This window comes from Malurus melanocephalus, unplaced genomic scaffold, assembly GCF_030028575.1.
Source record: "Malurus melanocephalus ecotype Western Australia unplaced genomic scaffold, MMel_1.1 scaffold_209, whole genome shotgun sequence".
Taxonomy (NCBI): Eukaryota; Metazoa; Chordata; class Aves; order Passeriformes; family Maluridae; genus Malurus; species Malurus melanocephalus.
Window position 1 is genome coordinate 628343 of NW_026623441.1, and position 20413 is coordinate 648755.

Sequence of the window (20413 nt, forward strand, 5' to 3'; positions counted from 1 at the left end):
CATTTGTGTGACTGGGCAAAACACAGTGGGAGGGTTTGGTGCTCAGTTGAGAGTCTATGGGTTCATTATTTTCACGAAGGACAACTTGGATTCCCCATCGTAAGAAATAAGGTTATAGATGCAGGTTAAAGACATCTCTGCTGCCACTTGAAGGAAGGGTGAGATTTCAGGTGAAAGGCAGCTCAGACCACCATAAGTGGAGGAGGTCTGGACTGTGCAATAAGAGGCTTAAGGGACTCATGCCCATTAAGAAAATAGGAGCTTGATAAGGTCTGTTGAGCTGGCGAAAATGTGCTCCTTTACAACKCCCCTACCCCAGGCTGGTACACTCATAATTTTCCAAAACAATTGCTGTTTATGCTGAAGCTTTCTGTGTTTGGTCTTTCTCCAAAACCAAATTTCATTGTCAGGTTTTAGCAGAAGCCCTGCTGCTGCTGCTTGGGTGGGCACATGTAGAGAAGAAAGAYCTTTTTAAAACATCTGAATTTTATCATGCAGTCAGAAAAAAAAAAGTGACTGAAGTCTGGTACTTGGAATGAAAGAAATTATTTGCTAATACCAAGCACAGATGAGCTTTTGCAGAGCAGTGAGAAATATATATTGCTTTAACCCATTTGGTTAAGGTCAAGAATGAAGTGRCTCAATGTCCTGGCTGGTTACAGGCATGCTGTTCCTCCACGGAGAACTGATTTGAATATTGAGCTATGGTTCAGTTGATTGTTGATTGTTGATTTTTGGTTTCAACATGTGATGGATCAACCCCACAATTTAAGAGCAACCTCAATTGTCCAGAGAACTTGCAAGCCCTCCTGGCAGAGTTGTGCAAGAYCAGAGGGTTAGTTTGTTTTGTTTGGTTTAACGAGGTTGTAAGCTTGCCAAGAAAAGAGACAGACTGCACATCAGTAAAGATAACTTTTTTCCCAATTTCTATGGTCTGCTGAGATCACAGCAATCTCCAAGAGCAGATTTTTAAGTTTTTGCAAAAATTGRTTTTGGTAACATGTCTCTGGGGTGTTTGCTTACACCACAGCTCACATTTCTACTACATACTCTTTGATAAACTGGGAATTTCGTTTATGGCTTGCTCTGCAGCCTTAGAATAGTAATTTGACCATTTCTGCCTCTAAGGGGACAAGAATTAAAAATTATCTGACACCAAATACTGTGTAATGATAATTAATTACGGTTGTTATTATAGAAATATGGAAATAAGTAAGTTCTACAAATATTGGCTTTATTACTGTCATTACTWTTATTGAATTAGTAGTTGTGGAAAGGATCTATAATGGAAAAGGAAATAGCTGAAAGGAATAGTTTGTTTGTCTGAAAAGGAAAAGAGTTAGACAAACAAAAATCCTCTTTAGGGTCCAGTCCAAGAAGAATTTTCAATAAAATTATATTGGTAGTAATAAAGTGATCTTCCTGGTAGCAAAATTGGAGGTACTCCTTCTGTCATTCCTCCTTATTTTTGTTATCTACTGCCACATAAGTATCAAACCAGTAAGTTCCCTGAGTCAGTTTGTAYCCAAAGCGAACATCAGCATCTCTTTTGAAAGCATTCCAGACATAACTAGGGTCGTAAAACAAAACAGAAGGTTGATGGTTTTACTGTGATGCCTGTTACAATCAAGTAGTTATCTGATGGATCATCTGCTTTTTATGATCCATCATGAGAAATATAGCTGTCATATGAGGAATAGATTTCTCRTTGTAAAACTTACCTCTGTAATTTCAGCACCTGAATAAGTGCTGCCTCAGGTGCTGATTGTGCTAGTAAACATTGTTTGAAGAGTGATTTCCCCATCTGTTTCTCCTCCTTCCAACTAAACTCACAGCTTGGCAACAAGTGTGCATCTGCAGTTCCCTCTCGTTCAGCAGCTACTGCTATTAAAGATCTCACATGAGGAGGTTCCTGTTGGGTAGCTGCTGATGCAGGAGTTCACCTGGGGAAAGAAAAGCTTTGTATGTAGGTCAGTGTTTCTGTAGATAGCTAGTGAAGCAATCTCTCACGGGAATGTAACTCTCTCACTGCTGCCACTGCAAGGGACTGAACTCATGTACCTCACTCAGCTCTGGTTTCCAGTGTAATAGGTGTGAGAAAAGCTCCTAGTTTATGTAGGCTTTTCATCTCTGCATTGGTTAGGCAGTTAACTTTGCATTTGGGGTAGATTAGAGCTCTGGAATYTCTTGTACCATGTTTCTGTACAGCRTATTCTCGATGGGAGAAAACAAGATACACATTGAGGATGTAGATCAAAACACGCAAAAAGTTGCAATGATTTCACCACCATCCTTAGGACTTCTGGTATAAATCAAATAGATGTTAAAAGCGAGGAAACCTCTTCATCTAATGTGATGATTGAACCACAGGAACAAATTTTTCTCTCAGATTTGTGTTGTGGACCCCCTGTGTTAGGGAGAAGTTATATGTTTCAGCGTGCTGACAGACACTATTACGTACTGTGCTTTATTCACCCTGTTCCRCCAGCCTCCAATAGCCCTTTGCACCTCTGAATCCCTCTGCCTTTGGCACTTCTGCTGGTGAGCTTCCCAGATGGGGGTGTGGTTTAGCTAAAATGGGTGCTTTTCACCAGAAGAATAAATTATTCCTATACTACTGTCTGAAAAGGGCGGATCTGGAGCCAATTTAGTGAGCATAAGTTACAATTGACTTTGGAAGTAATAACTTATGCTTTGAGCTTCCTTAGATATATAGCCAAGGAGCTGTCTGGCTGCATGTGTTTTTACACATCTTTCAGCTAAATTAGAAATCCAAGTGCAAAGCCTAATTTGGGGAGATATCTTGGAGATTTGYGACACTTTGAGTCCACAAACCAGCCAGAGGGTTTCTTGGTTTCATCTACCTTTCTTTTTTTATTTTTTATTGCCACATATGGCGCATTGCTAAATAGTAAGTTTATTATATGGAGTTTATTATATCTTAATTAATGAATCTGAGTATAATTTGCCCCAGTCCTGGCAAGCAAGCTCTGCTGAAAATCTGATTAGTAAAGGGAGCCAACTTAACTGAACACCCTCTTCGGAAATGTGAGCAAAGATTGAAGCATATTCACATGTATCAAAGGTAGAAAAGCCATAGAAAAGCAGAAGATGGGGATTGCACTGAGCTGAGAAACAGGAAGRCAATGGGTGGAGCCTTTAAGGAGATGGACAGGAAGGTAATGGTGAAAAGGAAGAAAGGTGTAGTAGAAAAACAACAAATGGAAGATAAAAATAACCACAAATTTGAGATACTGAGAATATCCAACTATGCTATCTGTTTTTTCCTGAGAAATAAAGAGCTTAAATCAAGGCCTGAAGCCAAGGAGAGAATCTGCTGTTGAGYTTAGTGGTCTTTACATCACATTAGTGGCAAAAGGACTAAATCAAGCAGACATACATATAAAGAACAAGAATAATGGCACATGGGGACAGTTCATTTCTTCCTAYTGTCAAATTTATGAGTTTAGCCTGGTGGGATGCTACCAGCAGTTATGATGAAGGTTACAAACATGGGCTGTATTTAGCCCGCTCAGTCACTTCTTGGCCAGGCTCCTGATGATTTCAGTGGGAGATTGCATGAGAATGTGCAAGTTCCTCCTCCCCAGAAATAGCAATTTTCCCAAAAAAAATTCTGTTCGATGTCATGAGCAGGTGTACTGAATTGCTGTCACACTTTTAGTACACTAGTTAGCACATCTGATGAGGTCAGTTAAACAATTTCAGTCTTGAATATAGAAGTTGAAGAATTTAGGGTTTGTGGGAAGAAGAACTTCATTTCAGAGAGATGCTGAAATCTGTATGAAAATACATAACTTGAGGCACACACAGGAGCAAAAATTAACTCAAGAGAASAAGAACCATCTCTAAATGTTCTTTTACTCTGTGCATTTGAATGTGTTCAACATTATGTATGTYGCTACACTTATTTTTCTTCTTATGTAGGCAGGCACGAGTCTTCCCTACACTGCTGCACTTTGTCTTATTCACACCCATGCAAAACACAGACCAAGTGGGAGTAAATCGAGTTGTTTGCACCTTCTAGTTAAATATGTGAATAACTGTCTTGGATGTAAAGCAGCAGAAAACAGTGCTGCCCTTACATAGTATTTGCATGTCTCTATCATGAAGGATCACACATTTCACACAGTTCCTACACAATAAGATTTGTGGATGACAAATGTCCCGTGTAGCTGGTCATTTTTGTATGCAATTACCAGAATTGCATGCTCAGTTCCAGTAACCATGTGCACAAAAATAGGCTACAACAGCCTGCTTAGGGTTCTTAATAACATGGTCCAAAGTATCAGTCTTTATTGTTTTGTTGTTTTATGCTGTTTTTGTAAGAGAGCTGAGCTAGGAATTAGTTTGGTTGTTGACTATTCGAGCCAAAGGAGGCATACATCTACACATACTGCTGAGGCTTCAGGACTGCAGAATTTCTGCATTGACCTGCATATGGTTTAAATGCTGAGCTTGGTGTAATGACCTGATGGGCCATAAGAGAGATACTCCATCAGGTGACCTGCTGTAGTGCATGGCTCAAATAAGGAACAAGCAGCTTCTGAAATTTTGCATTTAAAATCCTTTAAAATCCATACATTCTAAACTATCAGTTTCAAAGTGAGACACAAGTTCTTGCCATGAGCAATTCGGAGTCAGCCTGGATTAGTTGAAGAATACTTAATTGGCATTTCTCTTCTTTGCATATCACTGTTCTCATCAGTTCTAGTACGTGGGTTTTTTTCCCGCCTGCACAAAYTTTTTTGCCTTAAAGGACTCATGAAGGAAATAATTAAAAAGTACACAGAGGAAAACCGTCTGAGCAGAAGGGGCAGAAATCCAAGGTGCTGTAGGGAGTTGCCCCAAACACTCTTTTGGATGATTATTAATTTTTTTCTTACTATTATTTTATGATGCTGTTTATGTTTAATTACTCATGTTTTCCTAACCTGTGTGACAGGCATAATTTGAAGAGCAGTAGTAATGATCAAGCTGTGGAAGTGCCAGCTCCTGCCTACGTGCTCAAGCAAGCATAGAGCYGGTGGTGTCAGGAGACAACTGTCTCTTGATTAGATCTGAACTTCTTTTTTCATGTTGATGAAAATGATCCTGACTGTTATTATTTAAATATAAACKATGCCAAAAGATGCTATGAAAAGGGGGAACTCTCCCAGCTCACTGCCTGTATGAAATACTAAGTTCATGGGACTTTACTGCAGTAAATGCAGATAAAATGTATACTACTTTAGTTGTAAAAGATACAGTTGGTAAGTTTGGGTGTTTTTCATCTGAAAATTAAGTCTTTACAGCAGAAAAGACAATCCAATAAATTCATAAATTATGTTACTCTCAAGTCAATTATAGGAGCCRGTGGTGGAAAAGCTGACCAAGCAATAATATTTTTTTTAGTATTGCTAGGATGAGTATTTGATTTTTATGTGAAAGAGGCTATAAAAAACRCAGGGCCAGAAACAGAAGTGAAACTTTAAACAAACGAGAAATGTGTGGTTATCTCATCCTTGGAGCAGTTTGCTTCTGGTGGGCTGCTCACTACAAATCAATGGCAGGGACTCAGTCGGCAAATTGTGCCAGATGCAGTGTGATGTGAACGCCTTGGCTTTTTCATCTGTAGTAAGCTGTACATCAGAGGGAAGAGGTGGGATACAGCTTGGATTCTCTTCTTGCATCTCCCTCTCATTCCAAGGTGTCGGTCAAGTCCTTAAATCATCCTGCCTCCTTCATAAAACGGGAGTGACAGTGCTTTCTTCCCATTGTAATGTCATTACTGTTGCTTAATTGCATAAAATCCATATCTTCTCTGGTGGTCCTTCATTGTCACCRTAGTGCTGCTGTGAAGCAGCTCTGTTTTGTCTAAGTGGTAATACATCTAGTTGAARCCTTGCTCAGGTTACAAGTGGAATGAAGCTGCCAAGATGTTTATCTAGCTTTCTTCATCTGCTTTTTAGATTCTCGGTAGATACATGTAAGTTCTGAAATTCACAGTTTTGTCTGTTCATATGTATTGCTGTTACAGTGGAATATGTCAAAGAAATTAAAYCAAGCCATGAGGCTTCACTGGTGACCTGCACTGAAAAGGAGATGCGAGCTGCAGAGGAATTCTAACAGAATATTCCAGGAGGTGATATTTGACTTTGATAAATTTTCGGAGAAAAGGCTGCCATTTCTGTGTTTGTGCAACGCATAATGGGACCCTTACCTGGCATCTCTGCCCTGCCAAAACATGAATGAAAAATAGGATTGCTTGTCTGAGGAACAGCTCTGTCTTTCACATTGAAACTTGGCAATAAATGATTCCTGTGTGAGTGGTCTCAAGAGACACTTTCCTTGTAAAGGAATCAAGTGATTGATGAGGCATCTCACATTTTAAACATTATGCAGGTGAAAATGTTGGAGTATTCTGAGCCCATGCCTTCTGCTGTGTATGCCTGAACAGTTTGCTTGCATTTTAATTGTGGAACTAAAGAAGGTTTGGTTAGTAGGGCAGGACCATTAGAAAATGCTAACTGTTTTYCTTCTGTAATGAAGCTTTTCATGTTTGGCTGCTGCAGGGTGAAGTAATGAAAAAGTTTTGGGTACCAGATCCAAAATTCCTTTCTTGTTTAATTGAAAGTATTTAAGAAAAGAAGGTCATTGAAAGGACAGATTTCAAGAAGTGGTATATGCATTTGGTGATGYTTTGGAAAGAAACAGAGCATATCAGCCACGCTTTCAAAAGTATATGTGGAGAATGCACTGCCAAATCTGCAGAATTTTATAGGCAGCTACTGTGACTAGTAATAGCAGTCAATGAATCTGCTTTTTACCCCTACTTACACTGGCACTGTGAGCTTTAGGAGATCTTATTGCTTCTTTAAAACTTATGTTTATGTAGTTTCAGCCCTGTCAGCAAGTCTCTGCTGTGTTACCGGTAACAGGAATTGTCTCCCGGCAATGTTCCACACAAAATCCTGAGTGAAGAGACAGCTGACACTGGTGTGTGATGGAGTACCACTGGAAAAGAAAAAGGAGATCTGTGATCATACAGAGAGAATACCTAGGAAAATAAAGTGAAAAAAAAACTCAAGTGAAAAGAACACTATAGTAATAATGAGGAGAAGAGAACAAAATGTCAGTGTGAGGTGACATATTTTGAGGAGGAGGAAGAGGTAGGAAATTTTAAGGCAAATTTTAAGATTATGTTTGTGATGGATGATCAAAAGAGAAAKGAGACATGCTTTAATGAAAGGGAAGGATTGGGAGATGCAACAAATTAGGAAAGAAACATGTCTTGCAATAAAAAGAGATAAATGGGATTTTACAGGAAAATAAATTCACCAAAATATGGGAAAGATTTAAACAACAAAGAAAGTGAGAGAAATTAAATACCACAGTAAGAGAAGGATGGAAGAAAACAAAWTAGTGATGTTGAAAATAAAATAAAATAGTTGTATTCATTTTATTGATTTATGGGAAGTGTGGTGTGTTTATTGTCTGCTCTGAGAGAAAGTGAAAGATGTCATAGGAAAARCTATGATTTTTTTTCCCAGTCTTTCCTGTGCAGGAAATGTAATAGGAAGTTATTTTTATTAACGAAGATCAGACAATATGCAACAACAAACTACCAAGAATGCTGTAGAAAATCCAGTTACTTTTCCAGTCAAACCAGAAGAACCTGTGGCCACTGACCAGCAGGAGCCTAAGGGTCAGATTATTAAACAGCAGGATCAATGAACTGGAYGGCAGTTGGAATCTGTGCATCTTTAAATGCACACCAACAAACTTACATTGCAGTCAAAAGAAAATCTTGAACACCATGTAGCTGATAGTTGTAGGTGTTCATTAATTGCTTTTTGTTCTGTTTTGTCTTCCCAATCAACGCGAACAGCAGACTTGTTTGATTTCATTTGCAAATGTGAAACCAATTGATTTTATGGCAATATACCACTTGCTGAGCAGTATTTTTCCATCAAGACAGTCAGGTTACACCAGTCACCAAACACTGATGAGCCAGAAAATTGAGAGCCTTGGAGAGGCAAGGTCTTTGGCAGAATGTTTTGGAATTTGTCAGGGGGAATGCCGCCCTCTCTTCAGCATAGCTATGATGCTGAGTGTGATGGGAGGACTTTATCCTCTCGAAAGCTGTGACAAGCTGTGGCAATACTCAGCTCACATCCATAACACACTTGCAAGGGACTGTGAGATGAGGCAATGGGGAGCACAGTACCTTTATTTGCAGTAATAGCATGCATTTTGTTTGTAAAAGAGATAGTCAGCTGTGTATCTTGTCTGGACTTAACCAGTGACCAGTGTTTTATCTTAACAGGTTTGGTTGAACACACATGCAGGGTAAAAAAATGTTTGTTTATGGGCAGGAAATGCACAAGCATTTTAATGGATAAAGCATGAGTTTGAAGCATTAAACGTGATGTGCATTGTTGTGTGCTACTACCTGCAAAGGGTTCTTCTTTGTAGTGTCCTACTTGGACTCAAGCACTAAACCTTTCATCAAAGCAAGTCTGATTATTTTGCACATGGTTTTCCTGAAAGGATGTTATGATTTTCTAGATGTTTGGTGGCTGGTGATAAATTAGGCTTTTATGATGTCATGTGAAAGGCCACTGCTTGGACTTCCTTCTCTATCAAGTGCACCGGAGAATACATTTGGGACATACTCAGCATCAGAAATTATCCTACCTTGTTTTATTTTAACCCTTTTGTGTATTCTTGTTCATTTTGTAACTGTGTTCAGCTTCATTTTTGCAGACAGGAGCCCCATGGTATCATATTCTGTGTCCCCTCCATATGGAAAGTTGGGATTTTTTTTTCCCTTGGGTAAAAAAGACCCCAGTTCTTGAGCTCCCTTTAAGCCTTCCACAGCTTAAACTCCCTCCAGATATTTTGTTTTGAGAAGGGTTTTCAAATCAGATGGGGATTTTATTGAGAAATTGGAATGCAATGGTGGGGGATAAGGTGATGCATCCCATAAATTAGGTCGGGTTTATGACCGTGTAGAGGGAGGCTACTTCTAAAAAACAGCCAGCAGTAAAAGGCAGTATGTAACTTTGTCCAGAGAAGTGGCAGCTCCCTTCTTCATCCCCCATACTGCGGGGCAGGAGTACTTTACAACTTCTTTTCGAACAATGAGAAATGACTGGACATCCTCCACGCTGACTCTTAAGTACTAGTTAATCCATGGTGGGGAGGAAGACAGGAAGAGAGAAATATCCATCTCTCTGTCTTCTTCCCCCAAGCCTTACCACACCCTTCAGAGGGACAGTTCATGTACCTCTGTAGCAGATAAGGAAGGGGTGTCCTCTCTCTCACCCAACTTCAGGGTGGTGAGGTGAGCACTGAACACAGGCCAAAGGCATCAACTGCTGTTATAGGTTAGTTAGTTAGAATTTTCCAATTACATGCTTTTTAGACAAAAAATTCTATTTTGAGTAAATTTATATTTTATTAGGGCAAATACAACAGCACACCATTCAAAAATATTTTATTATCATTTTGATGTTAATATAACGAATACCATGATTTTTTCAGAAATGTGAATGTCCATGGGGTAGCAAAATCACCACAAACAATGCATCTTGTACAAAAAAAAGAATAACTTGAAGTAATAGCTGGAATTCATAGATTTGCATTCATTAAATTTCAGCTTAATGCTCTAAAAGTAGATAGATAAATATCTATAAGTAGAATACAAGATAACTAACAAGRTGTTTACTGTTTTGTTGCTTATCATTTGGTATTTGACCAGTGATTRTACCTGAATTTTTTTACATTTCCAATATAAGTTGCTATAAATTAAATATTTTTTAGTGGAAGAAGAGATGAAATTAAGTAGGCTTGCAGCAAGGATTGCTGGCGTTATTGGTTTTCCTATATATCTTGACATGTCAGTCAGCAAAGACAGCTACCCCCAGGGTCTGTATTCCATTTCCAGTGAAAAAGACATTCATTCCTCCTCAATAAATCCAGCTGAAATCAAATGACTTCACAGAGTGATTTCCTGAGCTTCGCAGAAAATGTGAAGTGTAGGGAGTGGTGAGAAAACTAATCTTAATTAATCTTTAATTAAGGTGTTTTGTTGGTTTTTTTTAAAAAAAAAAGGTGAGAATTTTTTTTTTTTTAAAAAAAAAAAGGTGAGAATTACATGTAATGATTTTAAAGGTACCATGCCCACATCTAAATAATGCATAGGGCAGCAATAAAACCACACGTGATGAGGACATTATTATCTTACTCCTCCCCACCCCAAAATAGTTGTCAGAGTGGAGAATAGGTAAGGCAAAAAGAAAACACAYTGAATAGTAAGCAAAAGCAGGACTTGAAAGTACCGGTGAAAAGAGAAGAAACCTGTTATTTTCCTATACCACAGCTGCTCTCCATCCATATGAAAGAGGTTCATCTCTCACAGGGTCTTGGTTTTTAGTGATGTGCTGGTGATATGTTTGTCCAGGGAGCCTGAAGAAATATGCTTGTATACAATCTCCCCAAAACCTCTGCTRCAAAAGGAAAATTCACAAGTGCTTTTAACCCATGTTATGCAAAATCCAGATGCCCAAGTTTGAAGCACACATGGRTCAGCTCACACATCAGCAGCCAGGTTACAGAGCAGGGGCAGTCAATGGGAGAGGTACCTCCTGTAATCAGCATTTGCAAAGAGCATCACTATGTTGTTATAACCGTAGGAAAATCTTGCTTTGATAATTATTAGTTTGCATTTTATCAAACGTGATAAAGATTTCAGCTGTGATGTGTTTGGATGAGCTGGTACGATATCAGAAAGTGTTTCGGCTGGAGCAARGCCAGAGGAGGGCTGGATGGTCAGAGGGCTGGAGCACATCTGTGAAGACTGAGGTTGTTCAGCCTGGAAAAAAAGAAGGCTCTGGGGAGACAACAGAGCAGCCTTTCAGTACCTGTGGAGGACATGCAAGAGAACTGGAGAGGAACTTTCTACAAAAGCATGTAGTGAGAAGACAAGAGGAATGGCTTTAAACTGAAAGGGTATTTAGATTAGATGTTGGGAAGAGGGTGGTGAGGCAGAGGAACAGGTTGCTCAGAGAAGCTGTGGATGCCCATCCTTGGAAGTGTTCAAGGCYAGATTAGTTGAGGCTTGGAGCAACCGTGCCTAGTGGAAGGTGTCCCTGCCAAAGGCAGGAGGGTTGGAACTGCATGGTCTTTAAGCTCCCTCCAACCTACACCATTCTATGATTCTGGGATTGTGTCCAGCCCTAATATCTGMACTATCATAATTATGGTCTGTATATGGCAAACGGAGTGGGTTTGATTTTCTTCCTCTCCTCCAGGAGTTCTTCTTATTTAGGAGAAGCATTCCTGTGAACTAGCAATGATCTGGCCATTCGGAAGCCTCTTTGGCATTTTGTAGGGCTGTGAGCTGAGGTTACAAATGCACTTACATCCAAGCTGGGGAACAACTTCCCGGTCTTCCCAGGCGTGCAAAATGGGGCCTCAGGGCAAACTAYGAGGGAGGGAAGCACCCGCCTGACTGCAGCCAGCTGCAGGAATTTTGCTGTTTGCAGCAGCAGGGCTTTCCCTACTATGGAGGGAACACTCTTCAGACSGCCTCATGCATGGCAACCTGAAGAGCAGCCTTGGTGCCACTTGGAGCGGGATGCTCTGGCACAGAGCTCCACCGATCCCCATGTGGGACGGCTCCTGACGAGTGAGCTCAGCTCCAGTTCCAAAGCGAGTGAAATTCAGCACTGGCTTCGGGGATATCGGGCTGTAATTCGGGAGGAATTTTATCTGGCTCKAGGGACGGCACTGGCCAAGATGTTTTCTCAGGCTTGGCTTGGCAAATGGACAGATCTAGTAATGCTCAGCCCTGTGAGGGGCTCTTGCTCCTGCAGCTCGGCCGGTGCTCGCTCCAGGGCCGGGSTCTCTCCCTCGTCCATGAGCGGRGCCGGCCCCCAGCTCGGGGTCCATCCACGGGCCCGGAGGCACCTGGGGCTGGTTCCCCCTGCTCCAGCGCTTTATCTTTATCCAGCCGCGGTGGGGCTGCCAGCACCGGCGCTGAGCGAGCCCATTTCCCCGGAGCGGAGCATTGTTCCCGGCCTCCGGCCGCCGCGTGGCCCCGCTGATGGACAATACCACCCGTCCCCGACTTCCTGAGCAGACCAGACAGCTTGCTGTTTTCTTCGAGTCTCTTATCACCCCTGTCACTGAAAGAGAGGTCTGGCTTCGGCTTCGGCTGGGGCTGATAGGCAGCAGCGAAGTGGAAAAGGCGCAGGGGAAGGAGGGGAAGAGGAGAGGAGGAGGGARAGGAGCTCCATTACTGTTATTATCGCCCTAATGTTTATTGCTGTTCCGAGTTCATTTGCTTTAACCCTTTGGAAGCTGGTCAAATTAAAGATTATCGAACTGATAAGATAAAGCCGCTGTCCTAAAGCCCCTGGTTCCTGGCGGAAAAGGAAAGGTTGTGCTCAGGTTTTATTGACTGTGTGGTTTGTGTTGATGCCTTATTGCTGGAGTACGGTGGGGTCCCGAGATAAGACCTCACCCTAAAGATGCCGAGCGCTCACAGCCTGCCAAGGACGTACAGGGAYGTACATCAGACGTACAGGGGCTCAGCACCGCACAGAATCAGTCTTTTCTCAAGTCATTCTTTCCCCTTCCCCCTCAACATAGTTTTCGTAAAGATTAAGCTTTCTGAACAGGGAGGGGATTTGCATAGGAAAACACGCAAGGGAAAAAAAAAAAAAACATTATGCCTCTTATTTTCAATGGCATTTAGTTATATGTGAGCTTCAGCCTATTGGTTGCTTTTGCCTTTTGCCTTTTCCTGTGGTTCTTTGCGAACAATACTGTCTTTCTGCAAAAGACTGCTGACCCAAGAGTGGAAAGCAGTCTGTTCATGCTGCATTAAAACAAATTTAGATCAGGAACCAAATTCACTGGCATTCTTCTATTCCCCTGGTACCTCAACTGCTCCACAACTTTGCTTTTCTAAGAACAGTGGAAAGAAAAAAATGAAAACTGAGCGACAACACATTTTGGTTCATCTTAAATTCCTGGAGATGTTTACTGTGCTCCTCATTAGTCTTGGGCTTCAGTCTTCAATATGTTTTATCTTCAGTCTCCTCAAATTTACTGTGGAGATAGGAGTCTCTTGCTTTATAATTATACTGGGTTTTCATCCCTGTTACTATAGATATTATAACAAACACTACCCTTTGYAGAGAAGCCAAGCCAGTGCTCTCAGTCCCGTGGATCTCCCGAGGAACACGCAGAGCAGCGCACAGGAGACACAGTGCTCATTACTGTGACTCCTTCTGGGGTTTGATCCAAGCTCAGCTGAGCTGTGCATTGAATTTTGCACCAGTAAGGCGCATGTTTGCAGACTCTACAGCTGTGACTTTGTGAGATCTTTCTGCTTTTCTTAACAGAGTGCTCAGGAGAAGTTTTTCCAGCGTTGCAACTGGGTTAAGACACAACATCCCTGTGCCTGGTGGCAAGTGTGGTGGAACACYAGGGAATGGGGTGAAAGGACTGCCTAGTGAGCAGTGCATGCAGTCTCCTGACAAGGCTGTTCTCCCAGCAGTAAACTGCAGCAGATGCACATGCACTGTGGGGCTGATGTTACTACTGAGATTTACTACTTGAACCCTCGTTAAAAAATGCTGTGTAAAATGCTTCAAGAAGTACACAAAAGGAGGGACTACTTTGTAAGATAAACCTAGTATGTACATTACTGTGACATAACTTTTTCGTAGGACMTGTTGTGATAGGACAAATGAAAATAGCACAACAGTTTTAAACTTAAAGAGGGTGGATTTAGACAAAATGAAAGGAAGAAACTTATTATGATGAGAGTGGTGAAACAGATTGCCCAGAGGGGTGGAGGATGCCCCATCTCTGGAAACCATCGAGGTCAGGTTGGATGGAGCTCTGAGTAACTGACCTAGTTGAAAAGGTTCCCTACTTATTGCAGAAGGGTTGAACTATATGAGATTAAAGTTTAAAGGTGCCTTCCAACCCAAACCATTCTAGGATTCTATGATAATGATGAAAATGTAAAACTGCAATCTAATCAAGTTTATATGAATTTTTCTTCTTCTTTCTTTTAATGGGATAAGTTAAAGCCAAATGTAATGGCTCTAAGAAGGAATAAGGAAAATAAAACACAAGTGAGGTTTGCAGGAAGCTCTGGCCCCTCTATTCCTAAAATCCTTTCTCACAAAACATCTTGAGCAAAAAAAGTGCAAGACTAAACACTCAAGCCAGAGCCTTCACCAGGCTGGGTCAGTGCTTTTTGCTTATGGGAGCTCAATGAAACAAATCATCTTCCAAGAAGTTGTGCTGATTGTGAACATAACCCTGGCTGCTTTTCAGATGCAGTTAAACTGTTGTGTGCTTAGATCAAGTTTGTTTATTTTTAGAGGTAAAGCCTTGTCTGTGCTTCAGCAAGTGGATCTGGGCACAGTTCCATCACAGGTGTTTTACTGAGCTCAGTTTTACTCTAGTGTAAGAGAGAGCAAAAGCTGGCACTGGGTGCTGGCTTCAGTGAAGGCACATTTGAAAAGGAATCAGCTGAGCTGTAGTAATAAAGGGAGCCTTGGCCTTCTTTCAGGCCACACTATCTCCTTTTTCTGACATTGTCTCGAGGCTTTAAATTTTCAGTTAAAGTTAATTGAATGARACAGTGATACAGTGAAGTCAGATCAATCACTGCACGAGACAAAATAGGAGTCGCAATGACACTCAGAACAAGAGCTTGGGAAATGTGATATTTACATTAAAATACTTTACATTTTTGTCTTATGGCTTAAAAACCATTTTTTAAAATGCCTTACCACATCRCATAACAAATTTCTCTCTGCTTATCTGTATGCATTTGTGTTTCTGTATTTGGACAGCAAAATTGAATGATCATAAAAGCAAATTTAGTAATAATGAAGTATTTTCTACACAGTTACACAGCCTCAATTGCAGAAAATGTAAAACAGAAAAACTCACATCATAGGAACTCGTTCTGTTCAGTCATATGACAGTGAGCTGCATATAAAGCTGTAGGAGAATTTTCTTGCTCATATTAAGTGGCAACAGATAATTTGACTGCTGTCTTTTCCATCTTCCTTCCCTTTGGATATTTATCTGGATATTGTTTCTGACTCTTACCTTGCAGTTAAAACTTGTCATTACTAGTCACTTATGTTACCTGTTTGGATGGAAAATAAGGACTTGTTCCTTACAAAATGGATAGCTAAAAGCAAAGACTTAATTTTATGTTCATGATCTATGTGCTGTAAAAACAACAGAAACCCTTAATCAGTGTTGTTGGAGTTATAGACTCTTAGCTCAGTATATAAATCCTCAGAGTTTTCAGGGAGTCAAAGGGCTTTGTTTTCCTGTCAGTGTGCAAAGCACAATGGCACAGAAAAAGTAATCCTGTAGGAATACAAACCATGAAGTGGTGTCAATTCATCAGGTGCTTTTCCACCAGGAACAGGGATATGGGGCAGTTTRTATTCAGCAGCAGCTGTTTTTCAAGAAACACCCACTGTTTCACCTTCCCCCACCACCCCCTCCCCCCCCCAAAAAAAAAAATCCAGGTTTTCTTCAGTAGAACATCATCTCTTCTTTCTTTGCTTTCTGATCTGGTTGTAATTCCAGAAGGTGTTGCCCTGGTWTTGAAAAATTAATACACTTTAACAATGAACATATCAGAGGGGGTTTTTTGGGTGGTGTTTTTTTTGTGGATTTTTTTCCGTTTGGAAGCCTGACAGATGCATCTCTGGTTTCAGTGAAAGGCTTAAACAATATAAACAAGCAGTCATTCTGTTCCAAGAGAAGCTTTTTTAATATTCTTATTTTATTGTAATTACCTTATTGTTTTCATATTATGAGCTACTTGTAGAAAAATACAGGAAATATGACTGCAATACAATCCTTTAATCAGGAATAGCTTTGTTCCAGTCATCATTTCCATTCATTTTAAAACTTTAGCTAATAAGAACACAATCAAACCTTGAGTTTAGGTGTAATATGGTGTTAATATTATGGTTTCATTTGATCTCTGTACCTAGTAACTTCTGTAARTGAATCTTTTTAAAGTGCCTAGGAGACATTTTGTCTATAATGCTATTTTCAAGTAAATTGTAACAAAGTCRTGTTTCTCAAAACAAACTTTTTCATGAGAGCTACTTAAAATCTTTTAACCTAAATCAGTTGGGGAATATGATTTATCATGMATATTAAATCTTTCATTGTTCTCCTCTTTTCTTTTTCCTCACAGATTATGCCCTAATATTTTTACTATATCATTGTTAAAGTTTGTGAACTTTTAAAAGAAAAATGTGAGGAGTTTTTTTACCTAGTTGGATTTTATATAGTAGTTGTTTGTGTGATCTSTATGTATAACCCATCACTGAAAATACCTAACTTCTACTAATTTGCAGCCTACCCCCAACTTTATTTTGGCCTACTCAGCAGATGAGTGTTTATATTTTTGAATAAATGGCTGGAATTATGTAAAGGGGTTTTTTTTGTTGATTTTTTTTTTATAATCTGCTTTAACAAAAAGCATTTGTGCAAGAAAGTTAAAAGACTGCTCCCAAGCTGTTCAAAAGCAGAATGCAGCTACATACAGCAGGCCATGGCAATTCATTCTGTGCTTCCCAGTCCATTTTTTTTTAAGTGGGAAGTCAGTATCTTAGATAAGGCTCAATTTTGATATAAAGATTGTGGATGTAAAAGTTTTACTTACACAGCATTTATAAAAAAGAAAATCTAAGTTTTATTATATAACTGTTATGACTTTAAACTAGGTGATATTAAAAAACACTTCACTTCTAGCTAATGGCTTGAACTAGGGCTGAATAAAAGGCAATTGTTTTTATACTGAAATTAAGATTTTATGAAGGATTTCCTTGTTTCCAGACACATATACATACACACGTATGCAAATTAAACTGAACTCCAGATAAAAGACATACCTCCATGAGCACATTAGAGTCTGATCCAAATTTTATCAAAGTCAGTGGGTGTCTTTCCCATTTCAAACCAGATTTTGCAATCCATATTCACAAGACCCTCCAGGGGATCCCTCAAGTTGATGTGGTTTTGCATGACTTGGCCTCAAATGTCTGCTGCAGTTTCAAAAAGCCCATTATAGGGCTGAAGTAGGAAATCATTTAGTCTAATTTAAGGAAATCATGGCGTTATTTTATTTTCATATCATGTTGTTCTGATCCATCTGTTTACTCTCYTGTGAAGGCAGAATGAAATRTTTTTTAGCCTAAAGACTGAACTASTAAAAATGCTGCCTGGARTAAGTCTYAGCAGACGTGTTTGTTCCACATCCCCTTCTTCAGTGCAATATTTCCTTTGGTGGATTTCCTCTGCTCCTGGAAGCAAGCTGTCTAGCTTTCTTGTGCACAATTATGAAGAAGAATTTCCTACATTTTACTGCACAGGATGAGGTGATTTTGGAAGTTAACATGACCTGAAGCACATAGGAACAACAGAGAGCATCTGAAAAATGCAGCATGCAGCATTACAAGTTAAAAAATCTACATTCACAAAATGCTCCTTAGCTCCACCGCTGGTCAGACAGTGGAAGAGGGAGAAGAAAGGCAGTCCATGCATTTTTCTGGAAAGCCTGCTGTGTTACCTCCATAAAGTCAAAGGCAAAAGGAGAATTCAGCCTTAGCTTTGTTGTTCTGTAACAAGCTGGGTTTGTTTGCATTTCTTTAAACTTACAGATAAAATTTTAGTATTTATTGCTACAAAGAAACACAGCTTGTGAGGAGAGATGCTATATTTTATTCAATCAACACATACTTGTGGAAAAAGCTAACTATTTAAACACAGTCTTCCMATTTTAAAGAAAGATACAGTTAGTTTTTGCATCCAATTACAAATGTGGTTAAAGGAGCTTTTGTCATTGTTGAATTTTGTTCAATTATTTTTGATGACTGTGGGATTGTGTTGGTGTGGTAGCACTTTTAAGAATACTTGAACAGCAACATGAACATCACCAAAGTCTTGGTTTCTGTAATGGTTTCAAAAWTATTTATTTTCATTTATGAGTTATTTAGACATTTATTTGCATGTGGACACTCAAAATACTCTAGGATTTTCTAGAAAGAAAATATGTAGGCATTCAAAAGCTGGATATTTACTTCTGGTGTGTATGGCTATACATATCCACAACAGTCTTTCAGCATCATTTGTCTGTGATCATGTTTTTATTTGAAAGAGACTAGTTGTCATGTTTGCTCTGTGATTTACATTATTTAAACAAATGGGGGGAAAAGAATTTGAATCAGCTCATTCACTAGCACGACTAAGATGCACAATAACTTTTTATAAAATGTTCATGTTATACAGCTGTAAGGCTGGAGTTCATGCYCTCTGTGTACACACAAACAAAGAATAACTCTTTCCATTTGAAACAGCCTGGTGAAAGGATGCTGCCTCCTGGTGATTTAATAGACTTGAGCTTCTACTRAAAATGCATCTTAAAGAGAAATAGTTAATCCTTGGAAGAGTCCAGTGGTGGGCCTGGCCCGTGCTCAGCTCACAGGGAAGCAGGAGCAATGGGGAGGCCATCAGGGTGGGGAAGRTAACGGTCCTTGCAGCGCCTCTCTCTTCTTTTCCGCAGGATTTTCTGCAAGGRGACTCTACCAAAGCCAGGCAAAAGCTGAACTGGAAGCCGAGAGTCACGTTTGATGTGAGTGGCCTTTCTGGCRTGATTTTGTACCTGCCGGGTGCTGGTGTCCTCTAAAAACAGTTTGCAGAGAGGGGGAAGGAGGAGGGGGGTCTCTGTTTGGAGTGACTGAGAAACCCCATTTCTGGTGCCTCTGCACAGATGCTTGCTTTGAAGAAAGCAGCCCCCGTGGCAGCGAGGGGCATCCCACACAACAGCGCACTGACACCCACCAGGGCCAGCGCTGCTGGGAGAAGGACCCTGCAAAGCCTCATCCTCTCCTTGTTCTGCTGTGGGGGGCCAGGGGKGCTCGTCATGCTCTGGGGCACTCCTGACGTGCTGCTCGTTTGTCCCTGCACTGGGGCCCTCATCTGTCTCTCTCCGTCCTGCAGGAGCTGGTGAGGGAGATGGTGGAYGCTGACGTGGAGCTCATGAGGAACAATCCCAATGCCTAAGCCCTGGRTGGGCCTGGCAGTCATCACAGGACCACAGATGGACCCCATGGCCAGCACTGCCATGAGCCACCAGGRTGGGCAGCTGCCCCTCCCTGTGACGGTTTTATTGTTGGCCAGCCTGTCTGTAAAAGACCATTTTTATTCCTGCCTCCATCCTCTACGTCCTCCCAGTGCCTCTTGCCCCACATATTATCCCAGGGTCTGTCCTGCCTGGGCTTCGTCTTCTACCATTAATTGGGGAAGGATCATGCTGTATTTGAAAAACTGATCAGCCAGCAAAYCCACTGATTTCATTTTAATTAAGACTCATCTTTCTATTATCTGGGACCTCCAGCACATTTTTAGTACTTAATCCCATTTGAGAAATAAAGCGTTCCCTGCCCCTCACTCCTCAACCTCCCCCCTCCACATCAGTAGACCTTTGGTGCAAATATGGGCTCACCATGCCTCCACGGCTTCCCCTTTTCTGCCTTTCCTGARCACTCCTTGGTTTTCTTTCCTGCAGCCTTACCTCCACCCCAGCAGCCCATTTCCAGCACCTGAACTCTGTGAAAGTTTGGATAACTTGATATAACTTGCAGTGAAATCGCCTTTTGACCATGCTGAATTAATTCCTAATTGCTGGAATTGCTTTCAAACCAGTCAAGCCAGGGCTTGTATATGTTTTTCAGATTTTCATTTSAGAGTGTGCATGAGACACAAAAAGCCTTTTTGTCGAGCACCTTCTCAATCAGGGGAGATTAGGGTGTTTTGGTTTTGGACCCCATCCCCCAAGAATCAACCCATTCCCCTTCCACCCTCTTCCTGCTTACTATAATTAAACCTCAGACGGGAGCGTGAACCATTTCAAAATATGACTTAAGAAATAAAAACAAAATAAATAAAAAAGCTTTTAAAAAATAGAAACTTCAAGGTGAGTAAATATTTTTTTGCTTTTTGTGCCAAGGTACCTGGGTTATCCAGAGGTCGTCAAGCCCATACATTTCCCGTTGGTTTGGGATCTTCCACCCACCAGTTACTACCATCACTTTAACTTATGCCTGGAAGTGAGCAAAGAGCAAGACAGGGGGGAGACACTCAGGAGATACAATTTCTTGAAGTGCATCTTCTACTTTTTAACTTGGTGTAAGGGGGTCCCCCATGTTAAAAGGAGGTCAGTGGCATGGGGGGTGGCTGTGCCCAGGAGCGGGCCCCTGATGGAAGTGATGCGGGGTTACAGGAGTGGGCTCGGGAGCAGCCTGCGGGAGCCGGCCGGGCCGAGGGAGGGTGCTCCGTGCGC

At 40.9% G+C, this 20413-nt stretch overlaps 1 protein-coding gene across 1 annotated transcript in view; it reads left to right on the forward strand.

Annotated features, from left to right (window-relative positions):
- GMDS (GDP-mannose 4,6-dehydratase) overlaps positions 1–20035 on the forward strand; it is a 406398-nt gene extending 386363 nt beyond the window's left edge. The window contains exons 10-11 of the mRNA XM_057373909.1: positions 18635–18703; positions 19072–20035. Of these exons, the coding sequence (XP_057229892.1) occupies positions 18635–18703; positions 19072–19134 (132 nt within the window). The 3' untranslated portion in view covers positions 19135–20035. The remainder of the gene's footprint in view (positions 1–18634; positions 18704–19071) is intronic.
- Positions 20036–20413: the final 378 nt, after the last annotated feature.